Below are 20,100 nucleotides of genomic sequence, written 5' to 3' on the forward strand. Positions count from 1 at the left end.
CTGTCATTCTTACAAAATTCCACATTGCGAAATACAAATCTTGTAATTGTAAATTGACAACATTTCATCTGGTGAAATGGTCAAGTTGATATTCAGTCAAATTAAAGTAAAACCAATGGACAACTTGAAAAATGATTTCCCTCAAACCTGGTACCAAACTCCATTTCTGAGGTGGGAAAAATAACTAATGCTTCATACAACTGAAAGAGAACTACTTCTTTTGAATTACCTCTTTGGTAGCAGAATATGAAAATTGTTGCAGTAGTCTGTTTTCCGTGTCTACTGTAATCTTGTCAGAAAATGAGCACTGACTAGATAGAATATAATAAAACCTAAAATGTGTTTTCATCAGAAAAGTTCAACAAGTATTTATACAAAAAGCAGAGTATCAATTATCTCAATGTATTCCATGGTCATACTTTATGCAGTGCTTTTGGTCATGTAGTAGCACTTTTTGAAACCTGGAAAGTCCATTGTCTGGTATATAATTATACCAGATTAGTGATGATTGAAATGCTTGATGTAATGCTAAGCTTCGGTTACTGTTAGCTCCTTTACATGGATATGATGTGCCCAATATTCAAAGTGTACTGAGTGTAAGGGTTAAGCCTTCTTGCTTAGTTTGGTTTATGGTTGCTCATTGTCTGAGCAGAACTATTGCATCTCGTCTGTCACAGGAACCATGCAGTAGACTAACAATCAACCACAAGAACACTTCATATAATGAAAACTAAGTGTTATCCGCAGTTCACACTTCACTAATAATTCTTTAAGTGTTTCATTCTAAATATCATTAGTAAAGGAAGTCATAGGGCCCTATTCACAAAGGTAAGTCTGCATCGGTAGCACTCCACCTACACCTAGGTGTAAATCTCATGGATGAAATACACCATTTCTATATAGATCTTCACCAAATGTAGACCTACAAGTCTCTATACCCGTAAATGAGGGATTGGAGACACCTCTAACCAACTTTACAACTGAAATGTTACTAATAGTAACTTTTTAGCTATTTGTGGTGATCTCCACCAATGGGTAGGGATTTCCCTTTAAGAAGCAATAAAGAATTTTAATAAAATATAATAAAAATATATATATATTAAAAAAATAGTAAAGCGCATTTAATTAATTCCTATTGACATACGACTTCCACAGTAACAAGGAACAAACCTGCAGTAACCTCTTAATAATTATTACATTTTAACGTTTTAAAACACATTTAATTAATTTCTCAGTAATTTAAATTACATATTAAATTCCCCCTCCCTCATCCCTTACAGTATCATCTGTGTTTAAGGTGATACAATTTTGGATGCAAATTATGTATTATTTGATATATATTTTCAATTGAAACAAAATAATCTATCATTTACAATATCTTTTATTTGAATGTTGTGAGTATTAAAATATTAACATCTAAAACAATAATGCTGAATCAATTTAAGTAAAGTTTAATGTAACATATTATTTAATGTACACTATTGTAGGATTTCCTGTGCAGTTTTTGATCATGTGCGAAGGCACAGATTTTGGATTAAACGGTCAGATATGGCCTTAGACCCTGCACTGTTATGCCTTATAAAAATACTGTACAGTCAGAGTTCTTCTCAACAAACAGTTATTCATCACAAGCATAATTAAACAGAATTATTTACTTGCCCCCACTAATGTTTTGCTGCACACATATGCCATCTATCAGGAAGTTTTGAAAGCTAGCTGAGTTAGACCTTTTAATAAAGGATCCAAGATTCTGGCACTTCTCTGTGCAGATGATGCTATCCTTATTGCTTGCACCCTCAAAGGATTGCAGGCCCAACAAACCGCTATGTATAAGTACTGTCAAGAAAACCGACTTAAGATGAACAGTCAAGAAACAAAGACTGTGTTCAAGAAAACTGGAGAGGCAAGAAAGTGTTAACTAACAGTGGGACAATTCTTGGAGAACTCCACTCTTTTTTAATTTCTGGGTCTGACCATTTCAAATACCCTACAGTGGGGTACACACATTAAAAAGACATAGAGGAATCTGATGTCCTTTCCCACGGTTATCGATTTTCACCTCACTTCAATCATGTGGTCCAAGAAAAGGCTGGAAGCCAAATCGCATAAGAACAACAAATCTGGGGCCTGGCCAACAACACACTAAATTTAAGCGGCCACAAAAGAATATCCTGAGTCAGTACTAACCACACACTGGAATCTGACATTGGATACAACCCATCCACAACATATGGCAAATGCACCAATAACATATGAACTGAAGAGTCTTAGGTAGTTCAGGACAAATGAAGTAGATATTGTGTGGAAGGAGGACTACTCTAAATGTATAAAGCCGTAATATGCCAGATCTTGGGAGAATGAAGTTCAGCAACTCAGATTCACTCTGACAGCAGGCAACCTCAGTAAGAAGTTTAGGCCTGTAAAAAGATATAATACTAATGTAAGTAAAAACGTTTCCCAATCTTTATTCCGGCTCAAAGTTCAGAGCACTGGAAAATTTTCATACAGCAGGCCAGTCTGGCCTTTCATGACTCACAACATATGAGATTTTACCTGGTGAAGCTAACAAACCCCAAACAGTGGAAATTGCTTGCCATGACAAGCAGTTGAGCCCTTCCCCTAAGAGCCCTGGAAAAGAAAAGATATCAAGTTTCCTCAGCAGATTGCACCTGCGGCATAGCTGATGACCTGACTAACTGCTTGCTAAAATGTCCAAGATACAACATAATCAGAGGAAACACAATAAAGTGCACCCTAGAAAGCCAACAGTTAGAGACAGATAACAGATCTATTGTCTACCTACTCAATGATATCTCTGAGGCTACGACACAATACATGGGGCAGTACCCTGTAAAAATTGAGTGGTAAAGAGAAAAGATCCAGGCAAACATGGCAATTCTTTTGCCTGACCTACTGCCTCTTTCTTCAGTGGTATAGCCGAGGCCAGGATGAGGCATATAGATTGATACCTAGAAAAAGGGTGGGTTTTTAGAGAAGCAATCTAGGGAAAACTTATCTTTCTGCAAAAAGTGTAAAACATTTCCTTTTTTGCTTCACATTTTTTCTATAATTTTTTGGTTAGTCATTTGTTCAATTGCCAATGACTTTTGAAATTGTATTTAACTAATTTTCCTTTCATTGATATATAGATACTCCTGTGCGAAAGATATTCTTTGCTGAAAGCACCAATTTAAAAACTTCAAATTTAGGAATATTGAAGTACTGTAAAAGTTGTCAGGGTTAAGTTACAGAGGAGACTGGGTATGATCTTCAATTATATAAGGCATTATCTCATGTGTTCCATGAAAGACAATACGCTAAATTCCACCTCCTTGAGACATGAATGGCTCATTGAAATAAAAAGAAGGTTCATTTATCTTAGCTAGGATCAGAAGGTGCATTAACACACAAGCCCCCATGCACGTACAATAATCACCCTCACAGACACTTCCACATTAATTAGCTTTGAAGAAATACAACTTAACTGGATGATCATTGGCATAATATATTTGACAGTCATGCATTGCCTTTCAACTTGATGTCCGGTCTAAAACTCTCTTGGTTTAAAAAAAATAGTTGAATGTCCAAGGTGTTGCAGTATTTAACTCATTCTGAGTTATTGACAAATTAATCCAACATCAGAAAATGAACAGGAAGATTTATATTTTTAGTGGCCAATACAAATGCTGGCTCCTTGTGGGGGAAGGATGTTCTAAATTGCCAGCCTGTCACAAAGTAAACTCAGATTGACTACTATTGGGTACTTCCAATACTATATTTTGTAAAGTGTCTGTTTCTGGGAAATCATTAGGAAACTGGAGTTATACAAGAGAATATGAATGTTCTCTTGCAAAAGTTCATGATTTAAATTAGTCTTGGCCTGGGTATATCCAGCAAAAATACTAGAAGATTTATAAAAAAACACAAACAATTGTGTTTCGATTTGAAACTCTATTACTGGAGTTTGAGGGGTCCAATCTAAGTCGGCATCAAATTGGTAAATGCAGTGATCTAGCACCTGCAATAAATAAGGTAGGGTTAATTACTTCAGCCCTTGCCAGGAGTACTTACGTGAGTCTACGTTGAGTGAGAAGAAACCAGCCAAATAGCTGTGAGTACCCACAAATGTCTGGACATTCATTCCGCGTTGAAGGGACTTGCATTCCCACCCCTTCAAATGCTGCAATTCAGTCTCACAGGCGGCATTTCCACATTGACAGGAATTTCCACCGTTTCACATTCTGCACATACGGGATACAATTTTACAATCCTAAACTCGTGGTTTTGCATGAGGTCCCTGTTTTTAACCTCACATTCGATTACTCGTGCCTGGATGCAGTGTTCACTATTATTTACGCTTTCACTTTTAGTAGGTAGGTAAATGGAGCAGCTTTTAAATGTGAAATTAATGCCGCCTTACTTGGATCTTTTTCAAACTCTATCCCTTCAATTATTTATGAATTACGTAAGCCTTATAAATAAGAAATGGAATATGAAATTATGCTCATAATACTTTCGGCAAGCAATCTGCGTATTCCATCTTATTGACAAAGTTGTCAATTTGCATTATCCTGCAAAATGATTCAATTAAAAAAAGACCTACTTCCCTCGCCTTATAGGATTGTATGAACAAGCTTGGGTCGGTTTAAAGTTAAATCCCTTGATGTTATTGGCTTTACAAGAAGCAAATGTTTCAAGGAAGTTCACCAACTTCATTTTTGTGTTCCACATCTAACACAGTGCACCAAGAATACTGATTGGACTTCAGTCTCTGTGTAAAATGTATATTGTGGAATATAAATTAACTCCATTTAAGTTGAGGGAGCAGAGTATTTGAAAGAGCAATCATTCATTATACAACGATATATATATATTATGTATAACACTGCTTCCATAGCCTCGCTGCCATGATGTGTATACTACCCCCAAGGTTATCCAAGCAAGCACTGACGACTTTCGTACCTCTCTATGAAGTGTGAGCAGGGGAGATGTGGAGACAAGGTGCAGGCAATATACTAGCAAACCTGCTCCATGCTGTTGTTGCTTCCTCTATCCTTTTAAGGTCTGGCTTGATAGTGCAGACATCATAAGGAGATATTGCTGCCAACGCTTTAAATTATACATAGAATGGGCTTTGGCTCCACTCAGAGGAGTATTATTCGCTCAGCTCTTGCTATTGGCTGATTAGTGGCAGTGATGGACTGGCCTGTCCGGGACTCTGTCACTGCTAGACGAGCCAGCTTGAAAGGGCTCGGAAGTATGCCATTTTGTTTTTGGTCCTGTGGGCCGTAACAGAATTAAAAGAACCGGCTTACACATCGGCCCTTTGAAGCCGGATCATCTGACACTGCCCTAGTGGCCGACAGGCCAGCCAAATACTGTTTAGTTTATCATTGCACCTTCCACAAAGTCCCTCTACTAGAATGCATAAGGACAGTTTTTCTATATGAAAAGTGCATTCGATCATCAAACTTTGTGTAATATCCAATTCTTTATTACCTATATGGATTCTATACAGCGTTAGCAAAGCCAATAAGGCAGATTTGAATAAACTGCATTTTTGAATGCCTCCTTGTGTTTGCTTTGTTCGCCCTAAGATGGCAGGGTATGCCCAGGCGTGGGTTCCTTGCTCACTTTGCCACTAGATTCAAGCTAGCCTGGCTGATGAATGCTGTTAGCCTGAAATCGGTCCCATGATGCTTGTGTCTAGGGAAGACATGGCTTGGCAGTTCGGGCTGAACTGTTCCCATGAGGCACAGGTCAAGATTGATTTGCATATAGCCAGTGTCTGAAATGGGGAGGCGAAGTGAGCTAAAGAACGATGACGGATTCAACCCAGATCTGTGACTGGGGGTGAGTGTCTGAAAAGCTTCAGTGCTCCATCCATCATCTCCTTGTGTTTGCTTTGTTCATCCTAAGTTGGCAGGTTAGGCCCATGCGTGGGTCCCTTGCTCACTTTGCCACTGGATTCAAGCTAGCCTGGCTCATGAGGCTGTTAGCCCACAACCGGTCCCAGGATGCTTGTTTCCGGTTCAGGGAAGACATGGCTTGGCAGTTCGGGCTGGACTGTTCCCATGAGGCACAGGGTCAAGACTGATTTGCACATAGCTGTGTCTGAAATGGGGTGGTGAAGTGAGCTAAAGAACAATGATGGATTAAACCAACGTCTGTGACTGGGGGTGAGTGTCTGAAAGGTTTCAGCGCTCCGTTCATCATCTCCTTGTGTTTGCTCTATTTGTGGGTTGGCACATTACATTCTAACCTTTTGACTTTGGCAAGACTCGTTTTCTTCCAGTGGGCAGGCCCCCATTCCATAATCTTTTTGATGGAGCACAACTAAGGTCGTAGACAGCTCATCTTCAATTAGGTAAGAAAATTACATTGGCGACCCATCATCCAGTCTCAGGATGCAGGAAGGGATAGCCCAGACTTAGGGGCGGATTACAATGGCGGTGAAACCACCACCAGCAGCCTGCTGATGTGAAGCACTTCTCCGCCCGCCAAATTACGATGGCGGCAGTGTGCTGGCAGAAGCAAAGTCCGTCCGCCACAGGCAATCATTACGATTGCTTGGCAGACCCACCCCGCATCTACAATATGGTGGCGATGCCTAGCAGGCACCTTCCGCCATATGCCGGTATATGGTGGTGAAACTGCCATTAACAGGCTGGCGGGGTTTACATTTGGGGACCCATTGCGGGTCTCCCCTTGTGTTGGAGGAGGTGGGTGTGCATGGGGGCGGAGGGGTACCTAGCGTATCCTCCTACATTTCCCTTTACCAGGTGGCAGGCACCATGGGGTGCCTGTCACGTAGTGCAAGGAAATGCACAACATACATTTTTAGTATTGCGATGAGTGCTGCAGCCAGCAGCACCTTCAGCAATGTTAAAAATGCACGATGTGACCGCCACGGTTGCAGTCGCATCGTAATCACATTGGCAGGACCGCCGCATTGCCGGCGGACGGTCCCAGTACCCACATCAATGAGTCCGTCCGCCATCGTAATGATGCCCTTAATACTGTATCCTGCAGCCAGGTCTCATCCCAATTCATAGGCCATATGGTTCCTACAAGAGACAATCATGTCATGCTCAGAAACCTCTAAATGATCAGGAGTCCTTGACGAATGCTGGCAATGAAAGTGTTGTGTGTTGAAGGCAAACACGTCTGCAGGCAACAAAATCAGTATAAGGAGTTGCCTAAACAGAGTTGTGTGGAGATAATAATCCATAGATGGTAGTATGTGTGAGAGATAACAGCTGTATGCACATGTGCTATTGAGTGCATAAGGTCTGTGATGACAGGGTGAGTGCCAGGAGCTCTGAGGGAACATGTGAGAGCAACGTGTTGGACTGTGGGTAGGTAAAGTATGTGTTCACATTTTGAAAGCGGAATGTTTCACCAAAGCCCATTGGTCCTGTGCGTTCTGCGATTGATCTGCTATGTATGTATAATAGAGGGGTCTCTATACACTTAAGTACATACAAGTGAAGTGAACAGTATGGCTATTGGTTGGGAGCTTTACTGTGCTGTGCATTATTGCAGTTACCTCCTGTTTTTCATTGGTATATGTGGACATTCCATGTATTTCGTCAAACATTGACCACAGAAGCACAAATCCCTGGAAGTTCAAATCCGCGGGAAATAAAGGAAATTCTACAGAAGGGGGGCTCCCATGCTGTGCCTCATAGAACACAAATAGTACTGATTTGGTCCCAAGTTATTTTGCATGATGTATAATTTTGGATTCAAACAATGTGAACAGAAATCAGTAGAAAATGTTAAATCTCTTTACCTTGAGACCGGCTTCTGTATTTCATAAGACTGCCTCCTAGGGTGGGGCTTCTGCAGACTCCTTTGGAAATTTCTGTGTAGCCACAATCTTGAACTTTGTTTATTTCCGTTTCCTGCAAAATAAAAGGAAATATGTTATGTGACCATAGTTGTCACTGTATAAATATCAACAGTACCTTTTTTTTGCGTCAAATTGATATAAACTTCCATTTTTGTAAAAAAAAAAAATAAATAAAAGACAACTTCTCGCATTAGCCATTACACATTAGTTGTATTTTGTGGAAACCGCCTATAATCCCCTACATATCAGCACTCTCCAGGCTTCCCGGACCCACTCAACTTAGCTTAATGTGAGTCTTGATGCCTCCCTTCTCTCACCATCCGACAGCTGGTCATGAGAAGGGGAGGGGGTAGCACGGTAAATGGGCCACTGAGAGAGAATTGGGCTGCTCTGCTGCTTCCCACCCTCTCGCACCATTGGGTGTGAGAAAAGATGAGGTATAGCAGAATTCTGAATAGGTTGGTAGGGAGGGAGAAAAAATCCCCAAACCCCTGCACACAGCCCATTGGGAGCTCTGTTCTCATTCCCTTACCCGAATGACTCTCAATAGAATTAGCAAACTTATTTAACCCTTTAATTGCTGCCGACGGCCAACGGTCGTCACGAGCGCTACCTCCCCAGTGCTGCGCACGACCGTTGGCCGTCGGGTCAGCATTCGTTCTCCGAACGTTCAGCACTGGGCGCTGAACGTTCGACGCTGGGAACGGGTTAAACAGTCTAGTTTTGGGTTGCAAGATGCCTCTACACTGGAAAACAAGACCTAGAAGCCTCACATAAACAGAAAATGAAATACATGCCTGCAAAGACCCCACAGATCAATACACTGTTTCTAAAGCAGATTGCTCCTTTCACAATTGAATTTGCAATCGATGTAAGAAAAACTATAGCTGTCTAAGTAGCAGTTCAGCAATTCATTAACCAGGTACAACCGTGGAATAAGAGTGAGTCGCCAAGACCACGGAAAAGTCCACTAACGTTAGCAGACAGCTATCTGTTGATAGAAGCTTCAAAACTGTGAGGGAATGATAGGCTCCTAAACACAGACAGCCACTCTAAGCAACTGTAACCTAATACATACAACAGATTCCATTGAATACCCAAGAGATGTCCAACATATACTTACGCTCTACTCTAAGAGTATTGAATGGAACACATCAGTAGCACCCATAATCAACTATGCATCAGCCCAGCATGTTGAATAAACATAGCAGGAGGCATGCTGTATCACTCCAAACAGTTTGAGTTTGACAATGCTCCACTAGTAGCAATTGACTGTTACAGAACTGATAGAAAGAATTACATATCCATCCCATGGAAAATACAAATTGAGTAGGATGGAATACTTTTTGGTAATATTAGAGGACTTGAACCTATCCTACCACAGTTTTGGTCTGGAGACTGGGAGCAGTATGGTTGTAAGTTTGAAGTTTACCAAGATGATGGCAACTGGTAAGGTCATTTCTGTCAAGTGCGCTTGTACTTTATCTTTAAAGAGAAGCAAGAGCCACCCATCACTTTAAGGTATTTACAAAACGTCAGTCTTAAAGGAGTCCGCTCGTATGTGAATACTCAAATGGTTCAGTCAGTAATGGGATCTACTTAACATTTCTGTGGTTTTGATTTTTAGGAGAAAGGGTAGGAGATTACCGTTTGTAACCCTGGGTGGATAACAGAATTAAGATTTACCTCTCCGCTATTAATCATCAAACTGGAAGAGAAAGGATCGACTGGAATAATGGGGAGCAAGCCCTACCTCAAATACCAATGAAGACCAACACCTTTCGGGCTGGCATCCTGTTGGTCAATCACAATGATAGCTCCACTTAGTTTGTAAATTTGTGAGTCGAACAACTGAGCCCGATGCCTGCACCTATGCATTGCTGTGGCTTAACAAATGTTGTCTGGGCCCCTTTGATTATAAATAATCAAGTCAACTAAGTACAGTCACAAGGAAAGGAAAGCAACAGTTACAGATTTTTTTTAGATGGAAATCTTATAAGGTTTATTCATTACCATTGTGGGGAAAAAACACACCTTTACCGGGGAGCCAACATAGAACTTGCAATGAGATCCTCCTCCCTATATGTTTGGGTTGACACGAAATTTTCGGCCTCAATACAGAACAGATACTAGAAATCACAGCATAAATTATCAAACCTTGTGTAAAAATAGTATGTGAGAAGGATTTACAGATGGTATGGCGTCAGGCTTTTTTTTTAAACTCAGTTTAAGTTTTAAGAGACTCAAGTTCCTAACTGCACTGAGTAAATGAGGATAATGGCGAGAGCGAAGGTTCTTTTAAGGGGGACAACGATTCCTGGCTGACACAGGACACTTGCTATAGCAGCTAAATTGTGACTGACAACGAGATGATGAGAAGTGAGTGAAGCTGCTTTAAGACTGTAATTAGTGAATTTCTGCCGCATCTAGAAAATGTGGTGAAGAAGAAATCATTGAGGTAACAGGCCACACCAGATTAAGTGAAAAAGTGCATGGTTGTTGCAGGGCAAAAAAAAAAGAACTAGGGCTTGCATGGGGCGATTCTATGAAGGAAAAGATGTGGTAAATAGTAATGAGTGGGGAAAACATTCTGCAAAGGCCAGAGGGACCACATGCATCCAGGAGTGTATTGACCGCAAGTTGATTGGTGTCTTCTACGCACATATTAGGATCACTAGAAAGCATAAACACAAAGTATTGAGGAGTCAAAAGTGCAGAGTATTGTCTCAATTAGAGGCAGGGCCCAGAGCAACTCAGCTAAACGTAAAACTAGAGTGGGCAGAAAGGAGCTTTCCATCTATTGTTGTCCACATACACTGGTTTTAGGGTAATACACAGTTTTGCGGACGTGGACAGCTAAGTATCTGGGAGGAAAAATAGATCAAGTAAAAAAAAAAAAAGCTCTCATTTCATTGCAGTGTTTATTAAAAAGTACCAACACGTAATTAAGTGAAGGTTTAGTCAAATACAAATCAAGAACTGTTTTTTATTTTGTCGAAATTTTTATTATTATTTTTAATTAAATGTTTTAAATATATGAGGGGTGAATGTATTGGGTTTGGGAAGAGAGTCATTGTAATATCTATATAGTTGTAATTGTATAATTGTATACTTTATAAGTAAGCGTTGCTGAATGATGCAACGTGCATTGTTGTTTTGCGGTACTAAAAGTGTCGATTGTAGAAATTTCAAATGTGTGAATCAAGTTTACAAAAAGTGTCTTCAACTGCACAAGGCTATGAGTTGAGATGGGCCTTCTGCCAAGAGGGGCTCAGCAATGCACTCTGGATAGTGCCGCAAAGGGCAAAACAGAATTTATTGTTGGATTCGGGGAAAAGGTGGAGCAGCTGTGTGCCGGTAGAAAGGATACGCCCAGTGGAGGCAACACTGGAACTGGAAGAAGAAACATGCCTGGACTAGTGGGTGGGGCAGACTGGCTTTACATTGGGATGCCCAGTGTGCATGGCTGCGGCTTCTTGGTACTTGTTTGTGTAGCATGGGGCAGTGGGCGTGGCCTTCTCCAGGGGTGCGGTTACTGTCCAAGCAGTCCAGACGAGAAATAAAAAAGAGGAAGCACTATAGAGTAGCAAATTTCCTTCTCCATTCCTGGATATTTTGTTGTCAGATGTTATAAGTGACAGGCACAACTTCCTATACGTTATTCAGACGGGAATAAGTGTGCCCTTTGAAAACAGTTTAGCGCGGTGGAATTCAGTGCATATGCCATACTAGTAGATGAATAACTATCACCTACTTGTATTACGAGTCTTTTCAGTCCAGATAATCTACGCACTTCACACATGGGGGATATGCCCACATCCTCCAACACCCGCGGCTTCCCAATGTTCGCACTCTTTGTATATGTGTAGGGGCCTTGCTAACAAACAGTTGATTTTCTCAAGTGACAGGGTTGGCAATTTGGGGGGGAAACAGCTGTTCGTTTAAACAGAACACACACGGCTGACCCATGCTTTGCAGGACACAACCACCATAGACACAAAAAACATCAGTTGTCCACAGCAAATAACGAGAAGAACATAAACACGCGGGCATTTTAGATTGTCATCTAGACTAGTGTTACTTATAAACTGATGGAAGTTTTAGGTTTGTGCTGTGGCCCAGTGTGAGGACCTATGCATAGGCATGCCTACGATCCCCTACATTTCACTGGCTTTTAAAATTGACTTCTAGTGTTCTTTCATAATGGTATAAGAATAGGAACTCTAGTTCATGTCAAAAATCTAATTTTTTGGTTCTGTTTCACTGAACACAAAGCAGAACATCTTGTGTGTATTAGTGCGGTTGCAGGGTTTGAAAACAACACATTTCCACATGGCCGTGTGGCTTCAAGACAAAGCAATTTAAAATGAAACTGTAAGTGTAGTGGAATGATTTTATTAGACCACCCACTCTCCGTGGTGGGCGGATGCCATTGGAATTCCCCATTTTATTTAGTTAAGGGTGCAATAAGAGACCTTACACTTTAACCGCCTTAAACCAAAGAAACGGGTTTCACTTCAGCTAGTGGGTTCCACTGAAAGGGATGGTTCTCTTAATACACCTACCTGCTAACCTAACCCTTTACTGATCACAAAATTCGGATTCATGTCTACCAGATTTATGGTCTATGATTAACAACTGAATTCCTGCAACATCACATCTGATAGTGGGCAACAAATATTAGGCACTCAGGAAAATACATTACAGGAAAGAACTTCACTTTATCCCTTTGTGGCCATACACACAAATCCATTCTGCATGATGAAAACACTTCCCTCCAGGCAAAGGTGTTGCTGTCTATTTTTTTTACCAGTTCAAAATGCCAATATTCCAATATATAACAGATTAAATCATAATATGACTGCTTCTCAATACCAAGAATCGTGTGTGGTCTGGTACCTGTGGCTCACAGGAAGGAATGACTAAGGACCAGTTATCTGCAGTGGGCGTCACCATGCGAGGCTCAGCACCTTACTGTGGGAAGAAGGAATGAGCAAGGAGGCTAAAGGTTCCTCTTGTCTGATTTGTGGCACTCAAAATCTGCAAAGAAGCAATACCCATTACTAAGTTGTAGCCAAACCCTACTGCCAAAGACTGCTGATGTTTTCGCAAGACCAATGCAACCAGCACCAACTGGATAAAGACCAACCTGTGATATCATTCCCACCGACCCAGCACAAGTCCATCTCTACTAAGCTCTTCAACACAAACTAAAGCTGTGGAGAACAGGGTTGTTCGAAACCATCTTCAGTATCCACCAGTAAGACGAAAGCACCAGCAACATTTGAAAAGAAGAAACAACAAAGATAAGATGCCTGGAGCATCAGATAACCAAGCATCCAACATTAGTCACAGAGAGACACCTTGCAACATCTCAAGATTTTTATTTTCTAGAGCCGTACTGATTTTCGCCAAGATCCTTGTGAGAAGCACAAGCTGAAGATTCTGATAATTCCTCCACCCTACAACTCGCACTCTGTAAAATCGCCGATTGGATGCAAAAAAACTTCTTAAAACTTAACGGCGAAAAAACTGAGTTAATCGTGTTGGGCAAAAATAAAGAACTTTGGGGACCCCAACATTGGCCAACTGAAATGGGCACCCCCCCTACCCCGGTTACTCATGCTCGCAACCTGGGCGTCATTATTGACGACTCACTCAGTTTACATCAGCAAGCGGTAAAGACTTCAGCCACCTGCTTTGCCATATTAAAATGGCTAAAAAAGATCTGTTGGATGCTGCCTGAAAACACCAAGAAAACAGTTGTCAATGCCCTAATAACATCTAGGCTAGATTATGGCAACGTTTTGTACCTGGGGGCGAACAAAGCTACTGTCCGCAGGTTGCAATCAGTGCAAAATGCAGCAGCCAGACTACTCTGTAAAATTCCCATCTCTACTCCAACCACTAAATACATCAGGAAGTTACACTGGCTAAAAATTAAAAACCGAGTTAAATTCAAATCTCTATGTTTTATGCACAGGATTTCCACCAACACCGCTCCTAAATATCTGCAAAACCTGGTGCGCCCCTACCGTCCTTCCAGATCTCTTCGGTCTTCCACGGCAAATCATTTTGAAATTCCAAGGACCAAGCTGTCACGCATGGGTGGCAAGTCCTTTTCATTCCTGGGACCTTCTCTCTGGAATTCAATGCCACATACATTGCGGTCTGAGTCGAATTACACCAAATTCAGAAAAGCCTTAAAAACATGGCTCTTTAACATCTAGTTTTCTGTAACCACATTGCTATTGGGATCTGCCGCGCCGGGAAACCCTTTGTTGGGTAGCTGTGCGCATTACAAATGTAAACAAATAAAAATAAATAAGGTGCATAGTTACTTCCCTGAATGTTTAATTATTTTCTATTTACTGACCATGATTTCCTCAGATGCTCATTTAAATGGTTACTACCAGATATACGTTGTAAAATGGTTCAATCCTTTGTTTTCTAATTTATGATTGCTGATTTCTTGAGTTTTTGTTTGTTAGTTCAATAAAAGATGTTTCCTTTTTTTTTATTAAATCAGGTCAAACCTTTCATTTTTTATTCTGGTGCCTGGATTGTCAACTCACTGCTACAATACATCTTTACTACTAATACTTGAGCACAGTCCCTGCTACCACATGACAAAGACAGCGCAACTTAAAGGAAATCTGTGGCTTGCGGCTGTGAGGTCCAAGCGACAAGGGTGTTGTGGAAGGTTTTATGCACCACTTATTGGTACCAGTGGTGCTAGAAATGACAGTGATGGAAAGTGCCCCAAGTTTGAGCTTTGTACATTGATCCTCTTTGTAAGTATCTGCAAGACTGGTCACTGGAATACAACATCCAATTGAAACGGTGTCCCCCGCCATGTCTGGGCCGGATGATCACATACGATATCTAAACAGAAGTCAATACGCCACAACAGGCCAGGTTCCTCCTACTGTGCTAGTTTACTGCTACCATATTAATAACACCATAGCAACAGTCACAGAAAGTCATGAAAGCTGCAGATATCTAAACGGTCATAGGAAGGTGAAGAGGAACTGATACACTGCGGCATGCCATGTGGAATATTATCCTATGCTAAGTCAGCTAAGAGGTTCATCCCATCCCTGCATGCACGCAAAAATGGATGCCGCTTGGACACAGTAACCCTGGGAGCTGCATCCAGTGCACTGCTGGTACTGTGTCTATTTGTAATGCAAGATCTCAATGTCGTCCCTTCAGCTTAAAGTATATATGTTGAGTGCCGCTGTATTAAACCAAACCTTCATTTAATGCATTTTCCTTAACCCCTTTGCTGCTCATGACGAGCTAAGCTCGTCATGAATAAAGGCAACTCTGTGATTCCAGCACTGGGGGGGAAAACCCCTAGCAGCCAAGGTGTTAAAGCTGGATATTGTGGATTTTACCTCTTTTACAGTTATCAAGTATACATCTATTAAGGGACTAGCTTTTTATTTTATTTTCCTTCTGAAGTTGGTGTATTTTGTCATTCGATTGTTCAGCTTCATTGTAATCATCCTGTAATAGTGTTTGCGTTGTGTAAGATGGTCTAATGCGTTGGGAGGCTCTGGGGCCATAGATGGATGTCATCAAATGACTAATAGACAACATTCATCACATCACTGAACAGTGCTGAACGTGAACATCAAGGTCTGATATGCATTTCGTTAATGCTTCTACAGTAGTTGAAAGGGGGGACTGAACAGGTTAAAGATAACGTAATTTCTAGATATAGGTTAAAGATGAGGATATTTCTGGATAGAGTTTGGTTTCTGGCTCATGGCTCTTTTAGGGGCTTCAACACTGTTATACCCAGCGGTTTTGGGATGACTAAGATGCATCAAAGACAGTCAAAATCCGCCATTCCAAATAGAATGAGTACGACACACGTGTCCGATAACCAGTGTTCACCCTCTGTTAGCTTGGCACCGAGCAGTCAGGCTGATCCTCAAAGTACTGGCTCAACACCCCCTCGCAACACACTGCATACACTACAAACACCACACCATATGTATAAAAATGCTTGTCTTTGTATTACACAAACTCACTGAAATCAAAATGAGATACACATTGTATATACACTTTACAGCTATATGCAATTGTCGGACTTATCCCATTGCAGAAACGTTGAACAGTCACCAGTCTCTGACTACGCATCTTGACCCAGCCCCACAGTCCTTCAACTCCACCAGCCAATGATACCACCTGGCAGCTTGTTGACTAAAGAGTCTAAACCACCTAGCACGGAAACAGTTACTTAGTTTCGTCCATCCGGATTAGACCTTCAGGCACCCAACGGAACCTGCACCAGTGAAAGGTTGTGACCCAGGAAGCTGGCATGCTTCCACGTCTGGAGAAATGTTTTCCCACCAAGCGGCAGGTGTGACCTGTCGTAGACCCCGACAGTCAGCTGCAGATGCCCACAAGGCACACAAAACCCCTAATGTCTCGTCGCGTGTGTTTTCCAAAGCAAAGCACCCTGTGGCGTTGGTCCAAGGAGAGGGGGTCAATGACTGGCACTGTCATCCTCCCGATCTGGAGGCCAAAGACAGTCTCAGCTCTCTGCTCGGGTTCTCCCAACACCCCTCGAACACCACAAGCTCTGGAGCATAAGGGAGTACAGGCCCCCTGTTTACAAGCTGGGCCCCACGGACTCTGCCAGCTTTTCCGGCAATCATCGAACTCCTCACATTCCTGCACCTCAGATGGGTGCTGCTCTTGTGCCCACACTCCTCTTGTACAACAAGATAATGGTGTATGTCAGGACGATCCGTGTCCCAACCATGATCACTTCCATCTGTCTCTGCTGCACCCAGTGCAGTCCTTACAATCTTGTGGAGACAGTGAGATCCTTTGTGTCCTTGGGATCTCCTGGACAGGAGACCAGCACACTGGCCCTTGGAGAGTACTTCAAAACCCAGGCCATGACAGCTGCCGCTTAGCTGCAGGCAAGCAACGTCCAGGCAAAATACACCAAGTGATAGTCCCCTTCTTGGAGCACCAAGGCACCATAAGTGTGCAGATAGTCCAGTTGCAGTCCCTCCTGCCCTAATGATTCCTTGTGTTAATGACCTGTATCGAACCAGTGTAGTATGGTTCCACATCCAAAATTGTCTCTACTTTTGGAAGACGAAGCCTCAGTAGTTATACCCACCACGACCTTTGAAGATACTATCAGTTCAAAAGGCTACCTTTGACATGCACAGGCCCTCTCTAAACTTTGTCCTGTCAGCCATTCTACCCCAGAAGGTTTGATTACAATCTTTACTGGGGCCAAGACCCTGCCCCTTGAAATACAGGTGCCAATTCCACGCCCACATAACTGTCCCTTCTAAAGGCCCCTTAGAGTCAGAGGTCTGAAGTTTTCTGTGAAACCCTTGCTTATGGAACGCACAGATGTGGCAGCCCCGCCAGCACTCAGTTGTGAATTAGAAGGCAGGCCACTAGGCACAGAGAGCCACACACATCGAAATACCCACTGTCCCAAAGGGGCATTTCCAGCACTGTAATGTCAAACCCCGTCCCACTACTGGAGAGGATTCACTATTACGAACTCAGCGATACCAAAGACGATACTGTTAATATTCTGCCCAGAGGAAATAATGCTCAAAAGCCTTTACCTACACCCACTCATGCTAATCCAATATGAGAAGCAGGCCCCATCGCACCGAACACACTATCTGGTGTCATTCATGACCCTTGCAGGTAACACATACACATGGTTGTATGACTTTACAAAGTATTCCGTTGTAATGCATGCCTTTACCACGCATGCATTACAACGCGAATGCAATCACCACGTATATCCTTTACCGCGAAAATTCCTTTTCCGAGCATATAAATGGTATTTTCATGTTAAAGGATTTTCACGCTAAAAATTTACTTTTTTTATTTAACTCTCCTCGACATCACCCGCTCATTCCTCCTTACCTCTCCACTCCTTGATTTTCCATGATGACGTACGTCATTAAGAGGAAGCAGAGGTTTTTTCCGTTTCCTCTTAGGACGCTGATCGCCTCCACATTTTTTTGTTTTTTTTTTTCATTAACAGGTGCGTTTTTTTCTTTTTAAACCCAGTCTTTTTTTGTGGGGGGGGAGACCCCCCCCCCCACCCCCCAAGCCCCTCCCTCTTTTTTTTTTTTTACTTTAGCACACATGCCCTTACTACGTATTTCGTAGTAAAGGTATGCATGGTAAAGTCTTCTTGTTGTAACCACGCATGCGTTGTAATGCATGTGTGGTTATGGTGTGCGTGGAAACGGACGTGTTGTAGTGGCCGTTTCCCCATACACACACCTGCCCAAACTCTTCCCAACACCACACCCTGTCAACAGGGAGAACTCTGATATAGCAGAAGGCATGCAGAACCTTGGCACGTAACTTTATAAATGCCAAACCGAGTAACAGTAACCTGTGCACACAACCCCACCAGGGCAAACCTGCGGCACAATCAATGATCTACCTCTGTGGATGGCACAACCAGTGTGGCAGGCCACAGAGGCGCAATAAAGATGCATGTCCCTGGTATAGGTCTTACCCCATGACAAGGGACTGACAGCAAATCTGCCAATCCTATATACATCAATCCACAGTATGTATATGGCGAGCACAGTGCTTTGACACTGCACAGTAGTGCCAAACGCACCCAAGTTATAAGGCTAGCATCCAGAACAGCAGAAAACTGGAAAGGAGAAAAGCAAAAAGTCGACGAAACGCACCCTAGAAAGGGCTATTTCCAACAAACACCAAACATTTTTTCATGAAAGAATTTTGAAATGTTTCCAACTAGTGAAGCCAATTAGGAATGGTGGTCTCGGCAGAATCTGGTTGATTCTGTACACTACTGCAAAAAATGCACTAATAAGGTTTGAGCCTAAATTTCTTAATAAAACTTATATTCAAGATGTACAGCCGGATTATCATAGACTGCTTTCAAGAGGATAAAAAAAACAAAAAAAATATTTTCACAACTGAAATCTAAAAGACAGCCAATATGACCCTTGTATTTAGTGGGTAGCTTTAATACTACTTTATGGCATTTGTGTCAAATCCATTCTCAGTCAAAGAAAAACATACTTAAGAGGCTCTTATGAAAGCAAACATAGTTCAGTTTATTTTGCTTGTCCTGTGCTATACATCAGAGCTTTCTAATTAATGTGAAAGGATGCATAATGGGTGGGAATCAACCAGTGAGGTGAGTATCCATGACCGTTCCCTGAACTCCCTCACTACTCAACCCTAGGGATAAGACTGAAAATAGATTTGTAGGATATATATATATATATATATATATATATATATATATATATATATATATATATATATATATATATATATATATATCATATATATATATAGTTTCATTTGCTATGCAATATTGTGGTTCATAAGTACAGTAACAAAGATGAGAATCTGGATTCTTACGTGATTTGCTGAGTGTCAAATTATGTATTCATTTTCCTGCAGCTAGTAGTTCAGTGAGCTAGCAGCTCCTAATTTTGAACTCCTAGGATGTGTAGGTCATGACCCTGATTTACTTAAACTGCTGTGCCACGGGGTATGACCATTAGTGTCCCGAGGTTCAAGGGTTAAACTGACTTATTGTTATGATCAAATGAGTGATACAGGTACTGTTTCTCATTCCATTCACACAATTGTCTTAGTAGTTGCACATTATGTTCCTGTAATACCATGGGCATGGCACAATGTTCCAGAGATGTGAGTGGAGTAGCATCAAGTTCATGTTCCCAGTCAATCGCGTGTTGTGTTCACAAACCTTCCACCAAATTGAGAGCTACACTTTGTGCAAAAGAAGGCTTCAGTAAGTATGCAAATTCGGTATCAAAACCACTCCTGTATTTTCCTAACTGGGAAAGAAACAGTTATGGTGCACGTACAAGACTTTGAGAAACAGCAGAAGATAATCGAATTGATAATTCAATTGATAATTGTAATGAAATTGATCTTAACGGGAGTTAATGCTATGCGGTGCAACAAATCTCCCCAATCCTACAACAGGATACTATTCAAAGTTCAATGTGTTTTTGACTTGCTAATCGAATTTAAAATGTATAAACATTCCTACTCTCGAAGGAGAGCTGATAGAATTGGACACTGTTGTGTGGTTCTCGTTTAATAAGTAGACTCGAAAGTTTTATTTGTGAAGAATCTCAGGTTGACAATTTAAGTGCCCAATAGATTAGTTGTGATGGCTAACTGCTGTTTTCTACTACTTTAACTACTTTATAAAC

The 20,100-nt window shown here is 41.6% G+C and overlaps 1 protein-coding gene across 1 annotated transcript in view; it reads right to left on the minus strand.

The window, feature by feature from the left end:
- Window positions 1-20,100, minus strand: part of PDZD2 (PDZ domain containing 2) — a 997,171-nt gene that overhangs the window by 298,239 nt on the left and 678,832 nt on the right. Inside the window, exon 6 of the mRNA XM_086960493.1 lies at window positions 7,796-7,907. Within this exon, the coding sequence (XP_086816619.1) occupies window positions 7,796-7,907 (112 nt within the window). The remainder of the gene's footprint in view (window positions 1-7,795; window positions 7,908-20,100) is intronic.

Source organism: Lissotriton vulgaris, chromosome 3_1 (assembly GCF_964263255.1).
Source record: "Lissotriton vulgaris chromosome 3_1, aLisVul1.2, whole genome shotgun sequence".
NCBI classification, from domain to species: domain Eukaryota; kingdom Metazoa; phylum Chordata; class Amphibia; order Caudata; family Salamandridae; genus Lissotriton; species Lissotriton vulgaris.